General features: G+C 34.2%; 2 protein-coding genes across 2 annotated transcripts; both read left to right on the top strand.

Annotated features, from left to right (window-relative positions):
• Positions 1-13,184: 13,184 nt before the first annotated feature.
• LOC108746420 (maf-like protein CTC_02076) lies at positions 13,185-16,376 on the top strand. Its single transcript, XM_018483191.1, has 4 exons — positions 13,185-13,438; positions 13,568-13,809; positions 13,876-14,022; positions 15,956-16,376. Exons 1-4 carry the CDS (start codon positions 13,349-13,351, stop codon positions 16,095-16,097), a joined length of 621 nt encoding a protein of 206 aa, XP_018338693.1. The 5' UTR covers positions 13,185-13,348; the 3' UTR covers positions 16,098-16,376.
• A 2,131-nt stretch (positions 16,377-18,507) lies between these two features.
• On the top strand, positions 18,508-20,686 carry LOC108746421 (mitochondrial fission 1 protein). Its single transcript, XM_018483192.1, has 4 exons — positions 18,508-18,736; positions 19,223-19,429; positions 19,523-19,628; positions 20,354-20,686. The coding sequence occupies exons 1-4, from the start codon at positions 18,692-18,694 to the stop codon at positions 20,443-20,445; spliced, it is 450 nt and encodes a 149-aa protein (XP_018338694.1). The 5' UTR covers positions 18,508-18,691; the 3' UTR covers positions 20,446-20,686.
• Positions 20,687-25,138: the final 4,452 nt, after the last annotated feature.

Raw genomic sequence — 25,138 nt, 5'->3', positions numbered from 1 at the left:
ATATGTAAAATATATGTAAGTTATAATAACTTATACAGATTTACATATATGTTAAATATATAAGTTATTACTTACACAAATTACTTAAGACTTTATATGTAGTTATTACTTATAAGTTGCTTATATAAAGATATAATGTTTAAATTTGCAAGAAGAAAATTGAGATAAAGTTGAATTAACAGATATAATAAAATAGACGAGGTATATAAACACTTACAATGCGTTACAGTGATTATTATCAAAAAATCGTTTGTTAAATATATAATTTGCAATAGTAAAAGAAATATAATATAAATGTAGATAAACGTTATACATATATAACATTTTTCTGTTTCTATTATTATTGTAAATTAATATAATAATATAAATTAATATAATATCTTCCTTGTGCATCTGTTACAAAATTAATAACAAACTTTCAGGCAGTGATTCTTTTTCTGATATGTATGTATATACATACATGTATATATAAATGAAGTTTTCGTACGGTCGACGATTGAGTTTTGAGGTTGAATTTACGACATCATTATTGTGTTGAAAGAGAGTACGGCAATAACAGCTGGTCGTTTTCAGGAATCGCAGAAATCAAAAGATTATTACGCAGTACCGCATGTCGCGCTTCAACGCGCGCGTGTCAATATATTCTTGGAAATCGGAATCTTCACAGCTCCGTTGTACGGATGCGGCCGTTTACGTATAAAATGTTTCCCGTTTCTTAATGTAATGTAAACGTATCCAATGTTGAACCACGCGTTGACCTTTGCGATCGCTATCGGCTACTTTCGACTTTTACAATTATCACCAGATCGTAAATACGTGAGTAAATTATTAAGAGAAGCACAATTAGAAAAAACGACAAATCGCAAAAAATTGCTAACTGTTCGCATAACAATTCGCTGAAATTAACCATAGTCGTTTCGTTTCGTGGTAAAATCGTAATGTCGTTATTGCTTGTTTGTTCTGAATTAAAAACAATTCCAATAATTATTATTAAAAATACATATAACACACTTCAAGATATATAAAAAATTTTTTATGTAAAATATAAAAACTTTTTCTTCTTTTTAAAAATTGTAAAAAATTTCTAACAAGGTAATTTAGTTAACTTATTTAATAAACATTGCTTAAATTACGATATATATATTATATTATGCAATAAATACAAAAAGCTTGCAACAAATTATATTCACAATGTGAAACTTTCTGGTATCCTCTAAAAAAACTTTTTAAAAAAGAAAAAGTATACGCCAAGTACACGAAAAAAGTATCGAATATTGCATCTTTTCTAAATTAACAAAATGTTTATTTTATATTTCTATATTCTAAATTTTTTAAATGTTTTTTTATATTTTATATATTATTAAATGTATTATTAGATATTTATTTTATTATACTTTTCTTATATTTTTTTTTATAAAGAATCAATAAATCTGTCTCTCAGTTTTGACACGTAGACAGTTGACTTCAAAACCGTCCGTTCAACCCTGACATTTGTCGTCGGCGCTCCAAAATGTCGTCTCGTGATTTACAATTTTCGCGAACTGCCAGTGGTTTTATTCGGTTGCAATTCGTTTTTACTTGTGTGCACGGTCCTTGAAACGAATTACGTTGATCGTTACGCGACGCATTCCTTATGATCTTCCCAGCTGCATCTCAAGAAGCCGCAATCTCTTCGATCGCGAGCGAAGGGTGGCTATTCGATTCCCGAATGTGCAATCTGCCCGACTTTTATTGTCCGTATAATTAGGCATTCTTTACGTTACTTATATGATAGCCGCGCCCCTATCACCTGAGAATTTGCGAGTGGGATTTTGCGCTCTTGCTTTTGACATTTTCATAACGACGCGAAAGACCAAGAATAAGCGACTCTCTCATTGATCATCACCTTCTCGCGCGCTACTTTAATTCTTTATTCGAATTGGTCCGGTTCTTTTTCCTGATAGCGTCGACTGGACCAGAAAGTCATGAGGTGAGAAAGAGAGAGAAACAAAGTTTAAATTTAAAACTGTTGCTTGCGCGAGAACGTAATTGAGCAGAGAAGTTTCTTACTCTATTGGGAAATATACCTAGTTTTATTTCGGCGCTTATTAAAATTAGATTACGCTGAAGTTTCACTTATCTAACAGTCACGGGAAAAACACGGGACTAACTCTCTTTAAATTTTAAGAACCGCAGGGATCGGCAATTTCGATGCTGCAACACACAGAGATTACTACGTTCCCTCGTAGAGCTGCTACAGCTAACTTATCAGTCATGTGTCAAGTGGCATCGAACCATCGGTTTCGCGGGTACACGCAACAAGCGGATAACGTTGAAAGAACCGACACGCCCGCAGATATTGTACGGCGTATCAAAGCAAGTACTCTAGCAATACCGCGTGCGCTTTGCGTAATTTCCACTCATTCAGTACCACGAGGCCCAGAATGAACGCCTCCGCCGCACCAGCCTTGGTATACTACGTGTTCTTATCATTTTTCGTAATCTCGCATGAATAATTAACGTGTACGGAACGGCGTCTTACTTTTTTGCACGGCGTCTACACTACTAGAAGTCAAAGGAGCAATGGTATCCCTTGAATTAAATGACATTTTATTACTTTTAACTTTCATATGTGTCAAAATGTAAATTAATTCATTTCTATTTGTAATTTAACGCTACGAGAGGCTCTGTTGTAAGTAAATAATGAGCTAAATTAAATATTGAGTTAAATTGAGTCAAATTTAATAACACTTCTTAAGCTAAATTGTTTTAATTACATTAATTATAGATTGCGTTTACATTAGGAGACAATATGACCTACACCACTGTGATCATTTTTTGATGCTAATGTTTTAAATTGAAATAATTTTTTTTTTAAGATAATAAAAAGGCGATTCGAAAACTAGGATGCATTTTCAAAGTTTTTTTCTGATTATTTAAAAAAAAAAGAGAGAACTGCACAACCTAGCTTTCGATTCGTCTTTCTATCTTCAAAAATATAAAAATTACTTTAGTTTAAAAAAAAAAATAACGGTATACCAGCCTAAAAATATGAGATAAATTCTGAGGTCCTGTTAAAATTACACATTTCCAGAACAGGAAACTTCAATTATTCGATACGGAATCAGTTGACAAATTCCGAGCTTTTTTCCGGAAAGCTCGGGCACCTGGCAACCCTAAATTCATAAGCAACTTAAAATATTTTTGTGGGCTCAGCGCCATTTCAGATTATGTCTTTAGCTATTGTGTCTTCTCAGCTATTGTGTTATCTCAGCGAGAAAATTAATTTTCTTATATGTATAGTAAAAAAAAATTAGCAAGTTTTTAAGTAACGCGCGTTTATTAAACAGGTGGTCTATTTTAAGTCGAGACCTGACTTAAAGTCAAATTAGATCACCTACCAAATGTTTACTACAAGCAGTTAGCCTAAATAATTAAAAATTAAATTTGGACTAGGCCGCAGCCTAAATACAGTAAACGAAGTAAACGTAGCACAACATACCGAGTAGGAGCAATGACGACCTATAGAAATGATGAAAAATAACTCAGATTTGAAAAAATCAATGAATATACAATAATTTGACATTATGAATATAATAATATACTGGCTGCTTAACGATAAGATCGTTCACCTCGCCCTTCGAACGGAGGTAACCCTCGAGGAGCTCGAGCGAGACGGTGCGACGCAATCCCTTTTATTAATCTTCATGTCGAACGTACCTTTCTCGTGAGCCTCCACGGCCACACACCGACATTTACGTCGTGTCATTCGTGTGACGTAGCATCGCGAGGATACCGCGCGTGATCTCTCTCGGAAGGCGATTTGTCCGAGCGCGCTGGGACAGGATCTGCCTTTAAGGCTTGAAAGGATTTGTTCTTCAAGTTGCGCGCGTGGCGATTGTCCCGCCTCGTTCTTATCAGACTTGCTTGTATCAACATCGACGATCTTGTCCACGAGGAGGATAGAATGTCATGGGCGAAACCGAGTGGCTCACAACAGAAGAAGAGTGAATGGAGCTTTCAAAATTGGAAGATTAATAGATCTTCACTTTATATCTACGTTGACCAAGAAAAATTGTGCGCGACATAGCCCTTTCAGAGTAACAAGATTAGAAGATCAATGTCCTATCGCTATCAGTGAATGATGTTTCATCGAATCTTCATTCGGTGCCAATGGCGATGAGCAAACGATTGAAATAGTTATCTTCTGGTCTCAATCGGTTTCATCTCACCGACACATTTCAATCGCGAAGGCGCGCTGGGAATGCGGACGATTGAGACATAAATCCCGCTGAAAAATTCTAATTAAGATTGCACCCGGCTGTTTAAATCGTCGAGCATTCCTGTTCCGTCGGGGATGCTGGTAAGAAAAACGAAAAATAAATCGAGACTTCCCAAAGGAAAGGTATGCGCGAGAATGATCCTTACTATTTAATAAACTCGCGAATACGAGTAAAGCTCGACCGTGCATTGTGCAGATCCTCCAAAATGGATATTCGCACAAGTCACGTTTCGTATATAATGTACGTACATATATGTATATAATGTTGGCAGATAGAAACCTAAGACGCATCGTGAATTAATAAGTAATCTTTCTTATAATAATATCGGATGACTCATTTTTGTATTTCAAAATCAGAGATTTCTTTATATTTCTTTATATATGCTTACAAAAGTATACATTTTTTGTGTTTCACGATTTATTTATATACAGTTGGAGATAACTAATAAAACGAATTAAAACTTATGGTATTGATATAGGCCAGTGTTCATAGTCGATCCTTATATTTGAGACTGTCTTAAGTACAGTCTTAAGATGTCATAAGTCAATCAGAGGGTAGTATTAACGTTTTAAGACATTACTTAAGACGGTCTTGAAATAAGAACCGACTATGAATACCGGCCATAATTGGATACTCTTAGTACACACGATTAGGTCATTCTTGTCCTGCACATTCCTTTTCTTTAAAGTATTATAGGAGCACCAAGTAATTATAATCAAGTAATTATGCCAAATATGTTATAACATTTATATGTTATAACACAAATTTTTAAATACGCAACTTTACAAATATTTTTCAAAGATATTGAAGTATATAAGAATTAATTAAATTTTTGTATACTTGTAAAAGTGACGAAAATTAATTGAGAACACGGATAATCTAATGTATAGTAAAGAACCGGAAAATCTATTAAAAGTTAATAACGCTTTCCTCGATTTGTAAATATACATTTGTAAAACATTTAAACTTTTTATAAATATTCCATCCTTTCAAAAATATAAATGCATAAAATATTTATTGCATATTTTTTTACCTTTTTTAATATATATTCTCGTGTTTCATAAAAATTCGTAAAAATTAAATTATTTTTTATTTTTCCAAAGTTTATTTAGGTAAACCTTCGCATATAAAAATTATTTAATAACCGATTTGATAACTGATGATTTAATACTTGATTCATGACTAAAATTCAAAACGCTAATAATACATGCAAATTCACACGCAGATTATGTTAATCGCGGTATCAGTGTCAGCGATACAAAAATCCAACGGATAATGCGAGATCGCATTATCTGTTGGAAGAACTTTGGCAAGAATGTCGATGGAGGGAAAATGAAAGGCGTTCCTCGTAGGAGATGAGATGCGCCTCGTAGGAGACGAGATGCATAATCCAACGTGAAAAAACGTGCAGCTATGGCGCGACCGTTGAAACATTTCAGGCCGACTCTACTATCGGCGCAACGTTTAAAGTCACAATTTGCATTCCGATGGGTGGTAGCCTCGTCGTCCCCCGTGGAATTACTCGGTTGGGACTGCACGCGCACACGCGAACAAATCGCCATGCCGCAAATCGAGAGGAGACGAGACGGTCACGTAAGTCGCGCGTGTACCTACTTACAAGGGATATATGTCATGTGGGTATGTACACGCGTGTACGTACACGCATGTCGCAGAATCGAGCTAACGAAGCGACAGCTTCAATCTCGAGTTGCGGTTTGACTTTCGGAAAACCAAGACTCAAATGAAGGAACGAGCGCACGAGAATATGCTATACTCCGGCAATTCGATCGTTATACTATAGAGTGCTCTTAATTTTAAGCTCGAGCACCGCGTCAATATTTGGATATACATGGATAAACGCGTGGTATGTGTTGGCAGTAGCTCTTTCTCCTTCTCTCTCTCTCTCTCTCTTTCTCTCTCTTTCTCTCTTTGAGAGAGCTTATTTTTTTTTATATTACATAAATGCCAATGCAGACAAGATTCTTCACTCACTCGTTGGCAATATGAATTATTACCACGGAAGAAATAAAGAATTTTGTAAGAATTATTACCAAGGATATACGCCTTTGCTTCATTTCAAAGTTGTAGATTTCTCCATTGTGATTTGCAATGGAGCTTACCTTAACTAGGATGTTATAAACGGATATCTTCGGTATTTCGCTATAGGCTACAAATAGTAATATGCACTACGTAATATCATGTCAGTTAATTTTTCCATGACGAGGAAACACCTGCTGCGAGTGAATAAAAAGAATTCGAGGTAAAGACGTTTTTCCACGTACGCGATAGGCAAGACATTCGTGTTGGAATGCAGGAAGTCCGTCTTTTTAAATTACTGTCCAGGCAATGCCAAGTGATAAAACAGTAGTGACAATTGTGAATTAATTAAATAAAGGTGTCTAGGAGATGTATGCCGCAAATAATCGCTTCCTCCTTCAACGATGGAAAGACGACGATGCCGGATTGCGTTATTAATAATGGCACGGACAGACCGTCTTATTTTATAGCAATGACATCGTAATGCGGATGTTTCCGTTATTTAGACGTTTAATTGTTATTATAATAAAAAGAAATTTAATAATATGACAATGTATTATCATACAAAAAGGTAATAAAAAAATTGTCCTTATAATCATCGTGAAAACCTAAATGTACAATTTCAGTAATCCATTTTTACACAGGTAACTGCGTTTAATTTCTGCCTATGAAAAATATACTTCAAAAGCCCATTTTTACCAATGTAGATTAATTTAAATTTCAGTTTACTGTTTGATTTACCTTTTCTAATTTCTATAACTACATGGAAAGAATAAGTTTGCCGAAGTATCTAAACATTTATAATTGCAATTTATCATTCCCAAATTTTTAAAACTACATAGAACTAAGCTACTACATAGCTACTACATACAGAACTAACTACTACATAGAAGTCTACTACATAGAAGGAGAATGTGTGATATGTTGAAATATCTATAAATAATTTTGTCGGAACATCAAAATAATTATGCAAGGCGCTTAAACTGATTGTTAGAATGTCAAAATTTGTTGCTTGAACGTCCCACTATGTAATTATTTTTACATAATCCGACAAAATTATTTTCAGATCTGTACCAAGTTAAATTGTTACATAATTTAGCAAAATCATCTTTTAGAAGATAAATAATAAAAAAAAATAATTAAACCGAAGTTAGAGTTAATCTACATTGGTAAAAATGGACGAGGGACAGAATTTTCTGACAAATCCGTTAATCTATTGTGACAGATCGAAGCAGTGTCCTATTATCGGAGGCGCAGAAAGAATCAACTAGGAAAATAATCCGGGATCAGGGTATTCCGATCGAGGTACGCTCCTGATAATCGTGTGCAGGCGTATTACATGTAATACAAAACCGCAGGCACTCCGCAGGCGTGACGTAGCCGGGGCACCATAGAGGCCGCGTTACATGCCGCGGTGTCATAATGCGCGCGTCCTTTGGAGCGGCTTCTCGCGCGCGGCTTCTTGCGCAATCGCATTTAATAACGTCAGCCCCGGCGCGATTGCCGTGCTCGCTGCAGCTCGCGCGGACACTTATGACAGTTTAACGAATTTTCACAGCAGACCGAGTCGAATAAATTTCAGCTGGTGAATTTACACAAAAAATTTACACGACAACACGTACGTTGCAACATTTGTCGAATTAAGCCATGTCGCGCTCGATCGGGCCAACGACCGAGATTTTCTCTTTACGTCTCTTTTTTTTTTTCACCTTTCTCGCGCGCATGCCTTCGTAATTATTTTAATATGTATATAATAGTGTAGAAATAGTCGCGACTGAAGTGACATCGGTTCACGACCGGCGTCACTCCTGCCACCTCGAGAAGCGCCTAATATCGTTGCGCAACTCTCGACAAGCACGGTGTAATGTAATCCTTGCAATTACCACTCACATCAGTTTTGATCGCTGAAAACTTTTTACGACGCAAAAGCCACTTCTCATCGGACGCGTAAAAGTGGAAGTCCGCGCTAGTAATTTTACCTGTTGGCCAACTCGTTAATTTTACTGCTTAGACAGGCACATATCTCAACCATATGTGTGAATCCTCCCACAAGTTATTTATGCACCAATTCATATGATAATTTATAGCTAGCTGGATGTTGTTTAAAATTTTCTAAAGAACGTTTGAAAAGCGTATGTCTTATTCTGCGAGACAAATTTTGATTATTACATAGAATGAATTTTAAATCGGTCGATTAAATTGAAACATTTTTAATCAACTTACAGCCTTGACTATAAATATAAAGTTGCACCCTCGATTTATTATATTTTCTTGGAGAAAAAACGGTAATAAAAGCTAAAGGAGGAATTGACGTAAACGTTCTATTCTAAAGAAAAAGAAATTAAAAAGCAGTTTTATTGAAAAATTGTTAATTCTCTCAGAGGGCTAATAAAATATTAAGATTATATTTAAAAAATAAATATTTATTTTTTAATAAAACTGTTTTTAATTTATTTTTCGTTCAAACACAGTTGTACGTTTACGTCAATTTGTGGGATTGCTTTATTTATTTACTTATTTACTTATGGCCAAGGCTGTATATTTCTTCAAACATCTGATACATGAAGTTAATTAAAGATGTTGATTCACGCTTCATGTTGCTTGCATTTTAAATTATTAGGATAAAAACTTCTCATAAGATAGATCGATTATACGGTAAGTCCAGAGAGAAATTTGCGTTTAAGAAACTGGTACATGTTCTGCCCCGAGTTCTCATAAACTACTTCGTCCCAGATTATTCGATTTATTTGACCGCTCTTGGACATTCGTTAAACGTCCTTCGTGTGAGTTACCCCAATGACGTAATCCTCGGTGATATTCGGTGTACATCGCGTACACCTGCCACGCGAGGGTTGAACCGGGTCGGATATTTCATGAATGTTGGCTGAGATACATATGTATAAATAAACATGCCAGCCATCGCTTTATCCGCGCCGAGGCGACTTGATCGAAAAGCGAGACGAGGTACAACCGCGTAAGGTGCTTTTAATAACTGGTTTGCGATATCCTGCTCACGGCTTATAGCTTCGGCATTAATATCTGATGCACTTTGCACGCAAGTGAATTATGTATTTTGTGTTTCTCCTTTCTAACACCTGCGATTTGACTCGCTGCCCCTCTCTCTTATTATATTCCTCCCATCGGCCCGAATTTTTATCCGAAACTTTAATTGATTAAGCGTTTAGTGTCCAGGAACAAGGATTTACATGGAAAAGTTAATTGCTTAGTGAACAACTATCATTAACTAAGCACTACTTTACAAATACATAGATCAAGGTGCTGAGGATATAATAATTTGATAATTTTATTTTATTTTTGGTTTATGTTTCCATTAACAGCGCAGAGAAAAGATATACGTTATTTATCGCATCCCGAAGTAATAATCCTAATACGTGCTCCTTTCTAATCCTTTGAGACAAGAATATAAAGAGACGGAATCTAACAGGGTTTTGCACAAAACAACATTTTCATAAGAATTATTCAATATCTACAGAAGAAGATTGTAAAACATCGCGTGATTTCGTTTACATTGTTTTTCCCATCCTTCAAGTCTTTGGCAATTATAATTTTACAACATTTTTATTCTTTTATCAGCTAATCATAAATGCACTTCATTTACATATGACAATATGCCGCGCCAGCTGAAAAATTAACAATTACGCCGAGCTACAAATAATCGTACTCACAAATAATCACGCGATAATCATCATCGTGCGTCGATTATTATTTCTGAGATTTTAGATATGCCGGTTATATAAACGCGATTGTCAATTATTGCAGATCAAGCTGAAGTCTCGCCAATCAAAGGGATAACGAAGTGATATTTCATCCTCGCTCGACTCTAAGCAGCAATTATCTCATAAATAACATCGACAGACCGCTCGCCACGTGCACTCATTAGTAAACTTGACCCTGCTGTTATTACTTGGTTGTATTAGTATTATATTAAATTAAAGCGATTATTTGTTTACAAGAATTGTTTACCGCAGACGGACGTGTACGTTTGTTGATTTTCAACCGAACGAATAATTGCGAATACATAATCGTTGGATATTTATTCTAGCAGAACGGTGTGTAAACCGAATTTCGGAAAACAAATGTAATTAAATAAATCTGTCGATACCCGATGCAATGCTATTTCAGCAAAATTATAACAAAATTCTCTCTCGTTCTCTCTCTCTCTCTCTCTCTCTCTCTCTCTCTCTCTCCCTCCTTCTCTCTCCTTTGTTATTCCTTTTCGATTATTTTCATAATTCTTTATTTTTACTATTTTTATTTTCGTTTTACGTTGCCTTATTTTTTTGTTATCGATTTTTTACTTTCTTTTTCATTTGTCATTTTTTATGTTTTTAAAAAGCTAGACCTAGAATATTAATAAACGCCTCCATCCATCCATCTATAATATCTATTTATATTTATCTATATATTTATCGCAACGAGAGAATAAATGATTATTAAATAACTCCTCATATAGTATCATATTTCACATACGTTATCGCAAATCAATCCGCTAAAAATTAAAATGTCACATATAGCTATTCACATTTATTCCTCTCAAAAGATTATATATCCATTAAAACAGAGTTGCAGTACCTCTTGCAACGTTTTCTTGTCATACTTACGAGCAATTAGATCACCGACTAATCGATTAAAGGTGGAATACGATCGCGAGTGACATGCAAAAAAAAGAATGCCGCTAAATCTTTGTTCAACTGGAAGGCTGCGCGGCGCAAAGATGGGTCAACCTTTCGCCTTGCGATTATGTAAGGCCTCGGACTGACTGACCTTTAGGTTCGTTCATGGCATGCGGCATTTACGTAATTTACCGATTACGATGTATTAGAGTCTGGCTTGAGTTGCGCCTGGAGAAGAGTTCTCCTTCTAACGCCGATATATTTTCAAACGTGCACCAGATTACAGCACACGTTTATCTTTCGAATTAAGTATAAAGGATACATATATTATATTATATACTATATGTGTATGTACTAAACATCTGTAATATATATATATAATTTAAATATGTGCGTGTATATATATTATATTACGTATACGTATCTATACGATCTGCAAATAATCGACGTAACAATTTTTTTATGCAAATTTTCAAGTACTAATTGAGCGAAGTAATGTTTATGATTTTGCCTTTAAGAAAGAAATAAACAAAGAAAGATGAACGTTACTAAGAACAATGGAGTAAATAATAGCAGTGAATTAGCGTTATATTGTTTTATTTAATACACTTGTAGATATTATTTATAAATATTTATATTTGATGCTACTTCATTTCTTTTCCTACTTGGGATTATTAACCTTCCATCATCTACAATCTAAATCTTTTATAGTATAAGCAAAATTCATTCACAAATGTCTTCCTTATTTTTGCTCAAATTCTAATTTTTATTAAATAACATTTAAGTTAGAAACTATTAGGTAATCTAATGAAGATATTGAGAAATAACCCTGAATTTTTTTTTGAAAATATAGAACAATAAAAAAACTTTGCAGATAATGTAATATGCATATTAAAAAATAAACAAAACTTAAAAACAAGATTAAAGATGCCTTAAAGATGTCTAAAAGAAATTTTAAAGATATTTTCTGTAAAAAATGTAATAAAGATGTTTTCAAAATGTCTTATATGTCCCGATTGACTTTGTGCTGTCTGAGTTTGGCTAAACAAAAAATATTGCAAATGGAGCGTTAAAAAATGAATATTAAAACTTTAATTTATTGAAACGCTGAGAAATAATTCTGCCAATCTAAAACATATCTTATTTATTATTTAAATTTTGTTTATAATTAATATGGTTTTAAAATGCAATTAAAATTTCGATATTGTATAATATAAAATTAATATTAATTTTAAATAATATGATTAATTGATACAAAATTAATTCCGATTATATAATTCCATCAGTTTTGAAATGATGATATTGAATGTTTATAAAGATATTTTTAATAAACAAATTCAACTTTCAATATTTAAGTATATTATAATTACTTAAATATTCCAGGAATTTATTACACTCGAATATATATTGTGTTATTTATATGTACTTTAACTTTGAACTGACAACCTAGGTGTATTATAATTAATATCAAAATTCCGACCACACACTAAAATACTTTACGCAACAATATGTATAGGGCTTTGCGAAAATCGCGAATAAAAATATTACAATCAGGAAGTTTTTAAAAAAATGAGTAAAAAGGTTATTTATAAATTTTTATTTTAAGCAATAGTTCGTAAAATAATAAGAGTATAAATATAGCCAATTATAAACTATGTTTAAATATATAGACTACACATTTAAACGCTGAAAAGTGGACGTTCAATATTGCATTTAAAAAAATGTCGAGTATTGCGAAATAAATGTTACTTGTGATACTTTTTTCCGATATTTATTAGTTATGAAAACATTGGATTGTGATGAAAAATACATTTCTGTGAAAACATATCTTATTAATTGTAAAAAATAAAAATTGCTAGGAATACATTTTTATTTCGCCGTATTTAAATATTTAAATAAATTTTTATTTCAGTGAAATAAATATATTTTTCACAAATATATAAATTTTTATATAAGTACCATCCTCTCTCAGTGTACCGCAAGCGCGATTCATGGACATCAGGTGGCTGTCTAAATATAAAATTGTAATTATATTTAAATCTTTACATCTCGAAAACTACTAAAATAAAAACGTACGTGTAACACTTTCTTAATTTTTCGAAAATTTTATTACCGTAATATTTTGATATGCAAATTTCAGAATATTCTATATAGTAAAGTAAAAAGACACTCCTATTAAAGAGCAAGTGCGCTTTTCCCTTTGACTGCAGCGTCCTCTGCGGTATCATCGAGATGTAAAGCGGCTCGCAACAGTTCGTGTTTACCGACAGACGCCGGCCGTTCCGTTAATGTGTTTACGTTCGCGCGTTCTGCTAACCACGTGTGTTGCGATCAGGTGTTTCGCGAGTTTTTCTTGCGTTGTAGCAGGTGTCATTAACAATAAGCACTGAACTATCGTGTCGCACGTCGCGCAGGATGTTGGAATCGACTGTTCAAGCCTTGGCAAGCGGTAGGACGATCTTGGCCAGCGGTTCCCCGAGGCGGCAAGACATAATGAGACAGTTGGTAAACAATTGTGCAGAGAATCTTTTTTTTTTAAGCGCTCTGTAGATGTAAACGATGACCTGGATGATTGCGCGATAATCGTTCGGGTAGGCTATTAATCGTATTAACGTGAATAATAATGTTCATCAGCGCATTAACGTAGAAGTGATGCCGTCCCTCTACGATGAGAAGCTTGATAGGTCCAAGTATGAGGGACATGGGGAATACGTTCAGGACATAGCCAAGTACAAGGTACTCGAAGTGTATGAACGTCTAAAAGGGGATCCGGTGCCACCGTCTCTGATAATAGGAGCAGATACCATGGTGACAATGGGCGACGTCATTCATGGAAAGCCTCGAAACGAAGTGGAAGCTTTTCAGATGTTGTCCAGGTAATAACTCCTACCTTGGATTACTTATCTGAATGTAATACGTAATACGCAATGCATCTTTCTTAGCTTAGCGAATAAGCAACATGTTGTCTACACCGGTGTGTGTCTGAAAACACCAAAGATCGAATTTCAGTTTTATGAGTCTGCCAAAGTAAAGTTTGGAGATGTATCGGAAAAACAAATCAGAGAGTACATTAAAACTGGTGATCCTATGTGAGTGTAGCTTATGCATTGCCATATTGCATTGCAATATTCAGAGTGTTTACTACAAAAATCTGAAAAACTTGAAATTTTTAGAGGATTTCTCTTTTACCTTTGAAAATCAGGGATTGTCATGGAATTTTATCAGCATTCGGGGAAATTTTGAGAATTTTACTTTTAAATTTAAATTCTGTATTTTTATTAAAACGTTATTTCATTATTTCTTCAATTTGCTTGATAAAATAATTTGCTGAATAAATTAAAAAAATAATCAGCATTAAGTGAGCATACATTTACATACATTCCCATGTGCCTTGTGAATTCTTATATAAAAGTGAGGGTGACAATAAAAGATAATACACAGTGGAAGTAAGTAGCTCACTTACACTCATAGGCTAATATTCATAATTTGTTCTTATTTCAAAATTGTTTTAAATAATGTCTTAAGATATAAATATGGCTCTCTAGCCAAATTCATTAGAGTCGATTCTTATATTTAAAATCATCTTAAGATATCATAAACCAATGGAAGGACCATGTTAACATCTTAAGACATTACTATACGTAAATAATAATTATTTATTTCAAAAATTTATATATCCGCAAATCTGTTACAAATTCATTACAAGTGTTAAGTTTATTCAAAATATATTCTGGATCCTAGCAAATGTAATACTTTAATCAAGATTAAATTAAAAAAAATTTGGGATGCCTATTATATGTAGTCGTTTCTTTAATTAATTTTATAGTCTTAAAAAAAAAAATGTTTTGAGTATTAATGAGTTTTTCTAAAATATATCTTATGATTATTATCAAGAAAATATTCTTTGTTAAAGATAACCGTTACTTAAAAGAAAAAAAGGTAAATTGAGTAATCACTTTTCTTAATAGAATCATATTTTTCTGTATTCTTTATCTTATAGATTTTTCGTAACTTCAATTATATAAATATAGTCTTGTGGAATCCCAATCTTCTACCAAATAACAATATACAATTTGTTTGCTTTTTTAATTTATTTCAAAGTTACAAACAATTAATTAAAAATTCTTTAATCTTATCTGGAACTTTAAGAAAATGCTAGCGTCATCTTATCAATCAAATGCAATAATTTTTATACCAATTTTTGTATGTATTATTTTCACAGATTGGAAATCCTTCTCCAGAATTAAATTAAACATTAATTAAAGTAGACATTAAATTAAAATAGACATTAACACAATCCGGAATTCTATGTATATGCAAAACGAAAAAGAACTGAAAATTTCCAATTTTGTTATCGACTTCTATCGTTGACTTGTGATAACTTGTGTATAGTTTATATAAGAGTTCTATACTTTGTACGTTTAAAACTTTTATGTACATATATAAAGCATATGCTGTCACAAGTCAACGCCAGAAGTCGGTAATAAGATTATAATTTTTCAATTCTTTTTCGATATTTTGAATATAGAATCCAGACAGATATTCTGTGATATCTATTTTAATGTCTACTTTAATTAATATCTAATTTAATTCTGGAGAAAGATCTTCAAAAATGTCTGTAAAAATAAATACATGCAAAAATTGGTATAAAAATTATTGCGTTCGACTGATAAAATAAGCTTCACCTGAACTACATGAAAGAACAATCACTGCACTAGAAATGAACCTAGAAGCTTTGGTCTAAACAAATTGCGTAAAAATTTGTGCGTATATGTGCATGCGATATTGATGTAGTGGTATGTAGTAATGTATTGATGTTTCGTAAATCGTATGTATATATATGTTTTATAAATCGCATGATCCCAGAGTTTGGTCGTCACGTTAATATTCTCTAAATATCTTGAAAATCCAAGCATTCTCAGGAAATTCTTTCACAAGATTTCAGTAAACACTCTAAATATTGTAATATTGCATTGCAATTGTTACAGTTAGTCTTTGCATTCAAGCGAGATGTTATTTCAGGGATAAAGCAGGAGGCTACGGTCTTCAGGGTATAGGGGGTTGCCTGATCGAAAGAATAGATGGTGATTATTACACCATAACGGGCCTACCGCTGTATTCGTTAGCGAAACAACTTAACCGAATGTTCTCCAACAGTAGTTAGCAGAATATCGCGTTGTATATCCGTTAGTACCTGAACTATTGTACTGTCGTTTCTACGTGAATAAATTTTATTACGTTAAAAGCGTCATAAATTTATGAATTTCCCTATTTGTGTATTTAATAGTTCGAACGTTGCGGCTTAATGGGCATATATTTAAACCCGTTAATATTGATATTGCGCTTATTAACATTCATGATCGTATCGCGCGCTGTCAAAGACACAAAGCGAATCACTCGTTGGCATTGTAATTAAATTAACCACCATATAGGTTATATATTCATTCGGCAAAACTTTCTCCGTTTTAGTCGTACTAATGCAAGATTTTCCACGTAAAAACGATGTTCAAGTTTGCAAGCGTCGCATTTTGAAAATAATTGAATTTTATTTTAATTTATCATCACCTAAAAAAATATTTTAGTGAAATTATTATGTCCATTCGCTATTTAAGAAAACGACATATTTTAAAATACTATCATTCGAGTGAGTATTTTCTTAAAATATTTCCATTTTTTTAAAGGAATATTCAAATCGTATAACAAACATTTAATTCCCATATGAAAATATATTGAAGTGAGATATAAATGAGAGATGCCGATTCAGAATTATCTTTTGAAATATGATTATAAATATGATTAACAGTAATAAGAACATTTTATTTTTTGTAACACTAAAGGAACATATGGATCTTTGGATCCATTCAAGTTTTTTGTTTTTATAATGTTTTTCATAATTTTACTTTCTAGTCAAAGCGCTTTTTCGAAATTGAAAGAATTTACGGAATATGCGATTTGCGTGATACACAGAAAAGTATATACTGTAATGCAAATAATAATCACTTGTTTCAAGTATTTCAAAAATTAATTTGTCCGCGAATCTATCATATGTGTTCATCATAAGCATCAAATTTATTCAAAATATATTCTGAGAATCTTGATAAGTTTAATAATTTAATCAAGATTATTAAATTAAAACAAATTCGATTTGTTTATTATATAAAAACGTTTTGATGAATTTTATAAAATATTCTCAAAAGAAAAAAAATTTTTGTTTCGAGTACATATATAAATGAGTAAAATCAATCATAAAACAAGAGTCAATTAAAATACATTAATATCAATTGACAAAAACAAAATTGTATTTTAACAAACGTTTCAACCTGCATGCATGAGGTCATTATCAATGTTACAAATAATCGGTGATTAAAAATACAACATTTTTTTTAAGTCGCAAAATGGAAAGTTGAAAAATCATCTCGATGTAAAAAACCTATTTCCATTCCAGTTTAAGGAGCATTAATCTGCAAAGAACATGTTCCTTTTGAGCATCCATAAGAACACCTGATAAGTGCGAATTCGCATCAGACACTTTTAATGTTTTATTCTGAAAGTTAAAACCAGAATTAAAGTAAAACCTATGTTTTTCAATGTAAAATTTTCTAACCGATCAATCGATTGGTTATATTGAATTCAAAAAATAAAGTGCTATTTATTTAAAACTGCGGGTTAAGCAAAACCAATTTTACTAAATACTCACAAGTTGATTTTACTGATGCGAATTTACATCCAGGTGTCATTTACGAGTTAATGATATAATTTTCAAGCAGTGTTAAAAAGCTCTTACAATTTTGACACTCATTTTAATCTTCTCGTAAAATAGCATCAACAGTCCTTAATTTAAATGCATTATTGTAATACAACGATGATGCCCAGAGTCGTGATTATCCTGCCTTTAAACCGTGAAATCGTGAATAATAACAGATCTAGTGACGGGTATAATATCGAGTATAATCAATACTCAGGCAGTCACACAATCCTCTCATCGTGAAAAATCAAAACACACATTATGAAACTTATAATTAAATTGTTTTGCAAAGTAAAATTAAATTGCCGTATGGCAATATGGTCGTTAATATTTAAAAGACCAATAATGGAGTGAAAATGGACTTTTTATTTTGAGGTGATTTTTTAATTTTCTGATTTCAAAATTTTTGTATTATTTTTAATCGTCTGTTGTGTAACATTGATCGGTAATAACTTCATGTACGGATCGAAACATTTGTTAAAATACATGCATTTTGTTTTTATAATGGATTAGCCTTAATATATTTTAATTGATTTATAGCCCTTTCTTTTATGATTGATTTTCATTCATTTAAACTATTATTTTTTTATTTATCTTATTATTTACATTAATGAGTTTTCTAAAATTTGTAATAAGTTTAAGATTATTATCAGGAAAATACTTTGTGTTAAAGGTAACTGTTACTTAACAGAAAAAAGTGAACTGAGTAAACATTTTTTTTTAGCAAAAAACTTTTATGCTACAGATTTCCGTTCTTTTCAGTAAGATTCAAAAATCGCGCCATCTGTAAGGTATCGAGTTAGTAGATCTCACGTATTTCGCCTCTTGCAATGCGTCAAGTCATCTTGCAGTCTCGCACCTGCAATCGCATTTCAGAAATCGGGAATCGCAGTAGAACTTTATACGCGTAACGTAGTGCAACCGTCTCGTCTCGTGTGTGTGTGTATGTGTGTGTTTGTGTAGCAAAGTTGGGCAAAGTGCGCGCCGCTTACGTGCATCAGTCTGGAAAAGAAATGGAGGACGTTTTAAACGAAGTCGTCTCTTCCGAGGATTTGAAGGTAAATGCTCGAAGGATTAATTCTCGCATTGCTGATATCGTTTCTCATTCCGACATTGTTTCTCACGCTTATCTGTTGTCCCCCGCTCTCGTCCTTGAATAGCTAACGCAACGACGTCTGAAAAGTTAGGTTAGGTTACGTCGAATCTATTTATATTTATGTATATTTGCGCGATAAATTTTGTTCGTGTCATTTTTTAAAGCATTCAAGCGATTCGCTTTGCATAGAATTTTAATTTATATTTTTACGGAACTTTAATAATTTTATTAGCGAAGAGGATACTCGATGACATGAGTAAGTTCTCTCCAAAAAAACGTAGGTACATTGTACTCTTTTATTCCACGAATGGAATTAATCGTAATTAATTTGACATTTGCGACACTCGCGGATCGAGACAAAGTCGGGATGACTCATCGATCGGGAAATGTAATCCAAAGTATACGAATGTTGCATCACTTTGTGACAACTGTCGTGATTCCATTTTAGAAATTCGAAACTGTGTATCATGAGCAGTTGCATTCGTCGTATGTCACGCAAAAAGCACAATTCGAATACGCCTGGTGCCTTGTGAGGAGCAAATATTCAGCGGACATTAGGAAAGGAATATTGCTGTTGGAAGACCTTTATAACAATCACGATACGGAGAGGCGTGATTGCTTGTACTATTTGGCCATTGGAAATGCTAGAATAAAGGTAAAAATACGTAAATCATGAATTAATACATCAAGCACTTTATTATAAAGCGATCTCGATCTTTGATCATTGATCGTTAATGTCTCCTTCCAGGAATACTCCAAGGCACTCTCATACGTCAGAGCATTCCTTCAGATTGAACCTGCGAATCTACAAGTGCAACATTTGGAATCGTTAATAAGGAAGAAGATGGAAAAAGGTTTTCCTTTTATAATTTTTTATCGACTTAAGAGAATAAAGCTTGTAATTTATCTAGGAGCAATATCGCTGAGAGATTTCTGTGATTTTCTTACGCAATCTTACTATTTCTGGTTGCTTCTGCTAATCTTTCTGTTCTCTTGGATTGCTAAATTTTATATAGATTCCACTTAACGATTTTGTGTCCTTACGATTTATACTAATCCAAAACTCATAACTTTGGCAAAAATAGCTAATCTTCTGCATGTTTTTGCAGCACAATCTTCTAATTGTATATAATCTCTTCCATAATCTTCTCTAAAGATTTTAATCTTTTTTTATTTTATGATTAACTTTATGGTTAACTTTCCTAATTTCTTCTGATAGCTGATATTTAATTTCATATCTCAATATACAAATTGAAAGCTTTAGCATAGATTTGGTTATTTTGTTAATAATCATCGCTTGTATTTTTTGCAATGCATCTATCTCTAGTATTTCACATCTGTATATTCTGTATAATAAGTAATAAAAATTTATACGGACGAGATGAAAAACCCGTTTAATACCACATCATGCTATCATATATACATATATATGTCATATTGTTCTCCTTTTAATGATTCGCTATACTAACCACATCAACCAGTATTAACGCGTGTTAAACTTACTTCACCTAAGAAGCTTAATCAATATTTTCGTGACTGGAATTGGCATTGAATTCCGTTTGTTTCATTTTTTTTGCAGAGGGCCTTATGGGTATGGCTGTCGCGGGAGGTGTTATTATTGGTGTTGCAGGTATTCTAGGCCTGGGCATCGCGATGGCAAAAAAAAATTAGAGAGTTACCCCCTAAAAGAACTGTTAGAATCATAATTATGCAATTACAATTGTGATGTAATGTGTTTGCGCGAAATGGTGTGTAACTTGCGTCATAATTGCTGTTTGAGATTGAAGTCTCAAATGTACTAGAACGTTGACCAAATCCAATAAATGTAATTTGTAACATTATTTTTCTATTATAATCGCAGAAAAGGAGAACAAGGAGAAAAACTAGCGTATGAATATGATTTGTTTAATTTATATTATTTAATATTATTTAACATTATTTATGTTTAAACACATCGTTTTAAACACATCATTCAAAATATGATTTTTTTGTGCTTATTAAAAGAATCTTTAATAGTGAAACTAATTTAATTTCCAATATACTTGTCGAAACTGTATGCGATTATTTTTTTTACATTCCAAGGTTACATACGATTTTTTGTATTGCATATGTTACGCATAATATCACACATGGGTATGTCTATATCGTATATTGATATATGTATATCGTATATGTTTTGTATTTAAAATTTTATTTATACGCGTGTATGTTTAACCAAAAGCGTATCCCAAAGTGTTAAAACTACAGAAATTAGAGAATATTATTTAAAAATTATAACTTTTGTATATAATTAGGGTTATGTGTGGATTTATGTTGTTATTGGATCCTTTTAATAAAAGTCAATGTTTGAAGTTATATCGGATGATGCTTTTTTCACGCGAATTATTGCCGTGCATACACAGCTTTACTCGACGTTACCGGAACCTGACGATTCCATCGTAATGAAATTATACGGAATATGGAGCAACGCTCCACTTCTCATTTACGACATCGTACATTTATTTACGCGGAAAATGTAACGTATTCATTCGCAAATCACGTCAAATGGATTTTACGGCGCGTCCTTATTCTTGAGTTCAGACCACATATGATGTTGAGGAACAGAAATTTGATTCCTTTGTAAAGTGCTGATCTATACATTGAACGCGCATTCAGCGTAAAATCTGACTGCCCGATTCGCATTGTATGTTTACCAACCACCGTCATCTTTTGTATTACGCAAATGCAACTGCGTTATGCCAGATGTAACTGTCTGAGTCCCTTCGTGTTTACGTTTGAATACGATTACCATATTAGATATATGAAACTCAGAATTATATAGGTAACCATAGCTAGCGTTAAATGCACCGCCAAACACAGATGCGAACATTGGCTCTGGCAATTCCGGTAACAAATATTTGGTCCTGCTTATCAGTGAACAGCGTTTGCGTGATGCGTCCGAAACCGCAGGTTTATAAACAGCGCAAAACAAATCATTTGGAATATTTCAGCGACTAAATTCTGCGATTAACATAATTACGTTTATGAACGATTTTGAAAATTTTAGAATTAAAAGAGGGATAGATGGAGGAAATACAATAAGAGATCCTAACAACTTTTTTTTTTTATATATAGATTTATTGATGACTTCTCTTAATATCCGTTGATAAAGTTGTTTATGTACAAAATAACGCTGGAATATCCCTATTAATATTATTATTACTATTATTATTATGTTATTATTAATGACCTATGTTATGGCCCGGAGGGGGACTTCCTCTTTTCCTCGAAAGAGAACAGCTCTCTCTTTCCGCTCGCGGTTCGACGAGTCGGAATATGTTCGCTTGTCCTTTCCATGCCGAAAAACACGAGCGCCACGCGCCTTTCCCGCTCGCCTTCTTTTCCCACGTGTTCGCACAAATGCGACGAATAATATTTACACAGACCGATCGCGATCGGATCGGCTCCTCCACCGAAAAGCGGACGAAAAGAAGGCCGCGAGATCAATGGGACACGTCCGCGCCATACTCGCCTCTATGATACACATCTTAATAAAGGATCCTCGTTAAGTAAAGAGAAAATCGAGTATAGGCGACGAATGCGAATTTCGATAAACGCGTGTTGTGTGTATGCGTGTACGTGTCGCCCCGCATTCTCACGGCGCATGTCAATTTGAAATTAAAATAAATTAAATTTATATCGAATCATTTCTGATGAATTCTCGGTCGCGTTCTTAATCCTCTTAACAGTACGGTGAAATTTTTAAATTCGAGAAGGTGAAATCAGATTCGACTCGATGTTCCGTTTTGTATGTTTTTCATCTAATCAATGTACAAAGTGGGTAAGAAAAATAAATAATAACATGAAACTTTTGCCTTTATTTATTTATAGATATTTGTTTACTTCTCTCTATTTACTTCTCTATTTATTTATTTTATAGATGAAAAAATACACGAAGAAGGCCATATTTGACCAAAACGAATGTTGGTGTCTAAATATAAAATAATATACCTTCGAATAAATCTTACAATTTACAATTTAAGCAAAAAAAAAACACATATAATACAGCTTATATTAACTAACTTTATAATTGCAGTAGAACACGGACTAAGCTATCGTTTAACGATTGGCGTGTCTATCACACGATACGTGTGAGAAATGAAATTCGGTTCGTTCACCATGAAATTTTGACGAGAACTGAGCCGGACACGAATCGTTTCGATCGCGTACGAATGAAATTTGGAATCCCTTTTATTCGAAAAAAAATTCTCGCATTGTACTTCCCGCGACTTTCACGCTCGGCAAAGCGCAGCGAGAATGCGGGCCGTCTACCATCCTCGGGGAACAACTCGGGGGTGTATTTACAGCGGGGACGGGAGGGGCGGAGTCGCGGGGAAGCTGTGCTATTTGTACCCACGGTGTAACGACATTCGACGACGTTAATCCGCGAGACGGCTGATGTGTGATCGATATATGGCGCGTGCGAAGTGATAACCGTTCTCCATCGAGCCGGAGATTACGCTGGTCTCGCCGCCTCTCCGGAACGCGCGCGACGCGACCGTTTAATAATGTATTAAAAAAAAAAAAAAAAAAAAGTCCCGCCGCACGCCCGTTTGCGGCCAGAAGTGCCGGCTCTCGGACGCAGGGGAGCGGTTATCGATTAATAAACGTTACGGCGGATCGCGCGTTCGCACGCGGATCACTCTCAGGGCGGGAAAGAGAGACAGATAGACAGCGCGCGTCCAGGCTTATCGCGGAAAAACTCGCGAATTTCGATCGCGACTATCGCGTAAAAAAAAAAAGAGAAACTTCCCTCGAGCGTTTCCCGCGCGGACATTTCTACAGGCACCACATTCACCTCGCCGGTGACTTAAGAGTTTAATTTAGTTTTCACTTGGCTCGCGGTTCCTTTTTTTTTCGTTTCCTCCTTATTTTTCGCGGGGAGATGTATTTCAGCGTGTGGCTTAGGTTCAGGTGAACGCACGGCCCGAACTTTTTCAGTCTCGGAACGCTTTTTACGCGCCAACGGAAATTCCACGCGTGTTTACGCGAACGCGGAAGAGTTCGCACCGGTAATTAAACTTGTCCTTCCAATCCAATTCTAACGCCGTATACGGTTCAGAAAGTTGTACGCGTGCACTGTCTTTTATTTCCGCTACAATTCGTCTCGGACGATTAACACGGTCGTTTTTTTTTTCGCGAGACAATATAATAATTTCAAAAAATGCGCGGAAAAATCAAGGAGAGCTTCTCAACCTCTCAGCGCATTGTGTTGTCCGCAATAACTGTACTGTAAAATGGGATAACTTTGGCTCAAATAATAAAAAAAAAAAAAATGCCTAGATTTGGACAGCACACCGTCCAAAATCGCAGGATGTAAAAGACATCTTTAGGACGTTTTTAAAACGTCTTATGTTCTGATTTCGACACGCGTACTGTCTCGGCATTATCGAAATTTGGGGACCAAAGTTGCTCTATTTTATAGCAATTCGGGGATTCAAAGGAACACATTTTTGTGATAAATCGCGCGTTACCCCGTGGGTCGCAGCTTCCAGTCCTCTCGCGCGAGTTTGGACCGTCGCCGATCGCGGAACCGATCCGCGATCATCGAGGTCTTCCCGTTCGCCTCGAAGGAGGCGTCTCCTCTTCTTCCTTTTTATCTAGCGTAGGAAGAAATCGCTCGATAGATTAGCAGCTTGAAAATACTTTAAGCGGTTTAAGGATGAATATTGCTTTCTCAATAAGGCTTCGCTATGCTTTACACGAATGTACAGTGTAGTGTGTGCGTACGTCGTGTGTGTGTGTGTGTGTGTGTATGTGTGTGTGTGAGCTTACGTGTGTTTGCGTATGTGTCCCGACTCGTCCGCTGATCGAATCTCGATCTGGAACAGATCTTGATCCTCTATGATCGTCTTCCGAATCTATAAAGTGTGCGTGGAGACGAGATTGAAGAATTACATAATCGTCTAAAGATATCGATCGATAGAAGAAGCTTTAAGTTCCGCCATCCTGGAGTAGCGCGAAATATCACCCCTAATGATATACGATCTCTCACATGGAATGTGCATACCGTCTGATTCATCCTGATGAAAACTCACAGTTCCACTCAAGCTTGACTCAAATGCGAATCAAGTACTACATACGTATAATATATCACAATATAAGATTAGGTCGTTTAAATTCGATACATGCGATTATTATTAACGAAGGGAAACTCGTTATTTAACCATTCGCGAAACCATTGCGGGCGAAATTACTTTCCTGGATCGAACTGAATATTTAGCAGGGAAAAGAACTGTAACGCGTCCCGTATCCTAATTTTTTATACATTCTTCCAAAATAGAACGCACGCGAGACAGCGGTTTTCGAAAGCAGTTTCATCGTT

The sequence above is a fragment of the Trachymyrmex septentrionalis genome, unplaced genomic scaffold (genome assembly GCF_001594115.1).
Source record: "Trachymyrmex septentrionalis isolate Tsep2-gDNA-1 unplaced genomic scaffold, Tsep1.0 scaffold17, whole genome shotgun sequence".
NCBI classification, from domain to species: domain Eukaryota; kingdom Metazoa; phylum Arthropoda; class Insecta; order Hymenoptera; family Formicidae; genus Trachymyrmex; species Trachymyrmex septentrionalis.
The sequence above is the reverse complement of the archived record's forward strand: the minus strand, read 5'-3'. Positions and strand labels throughout refer to the sequence as shown.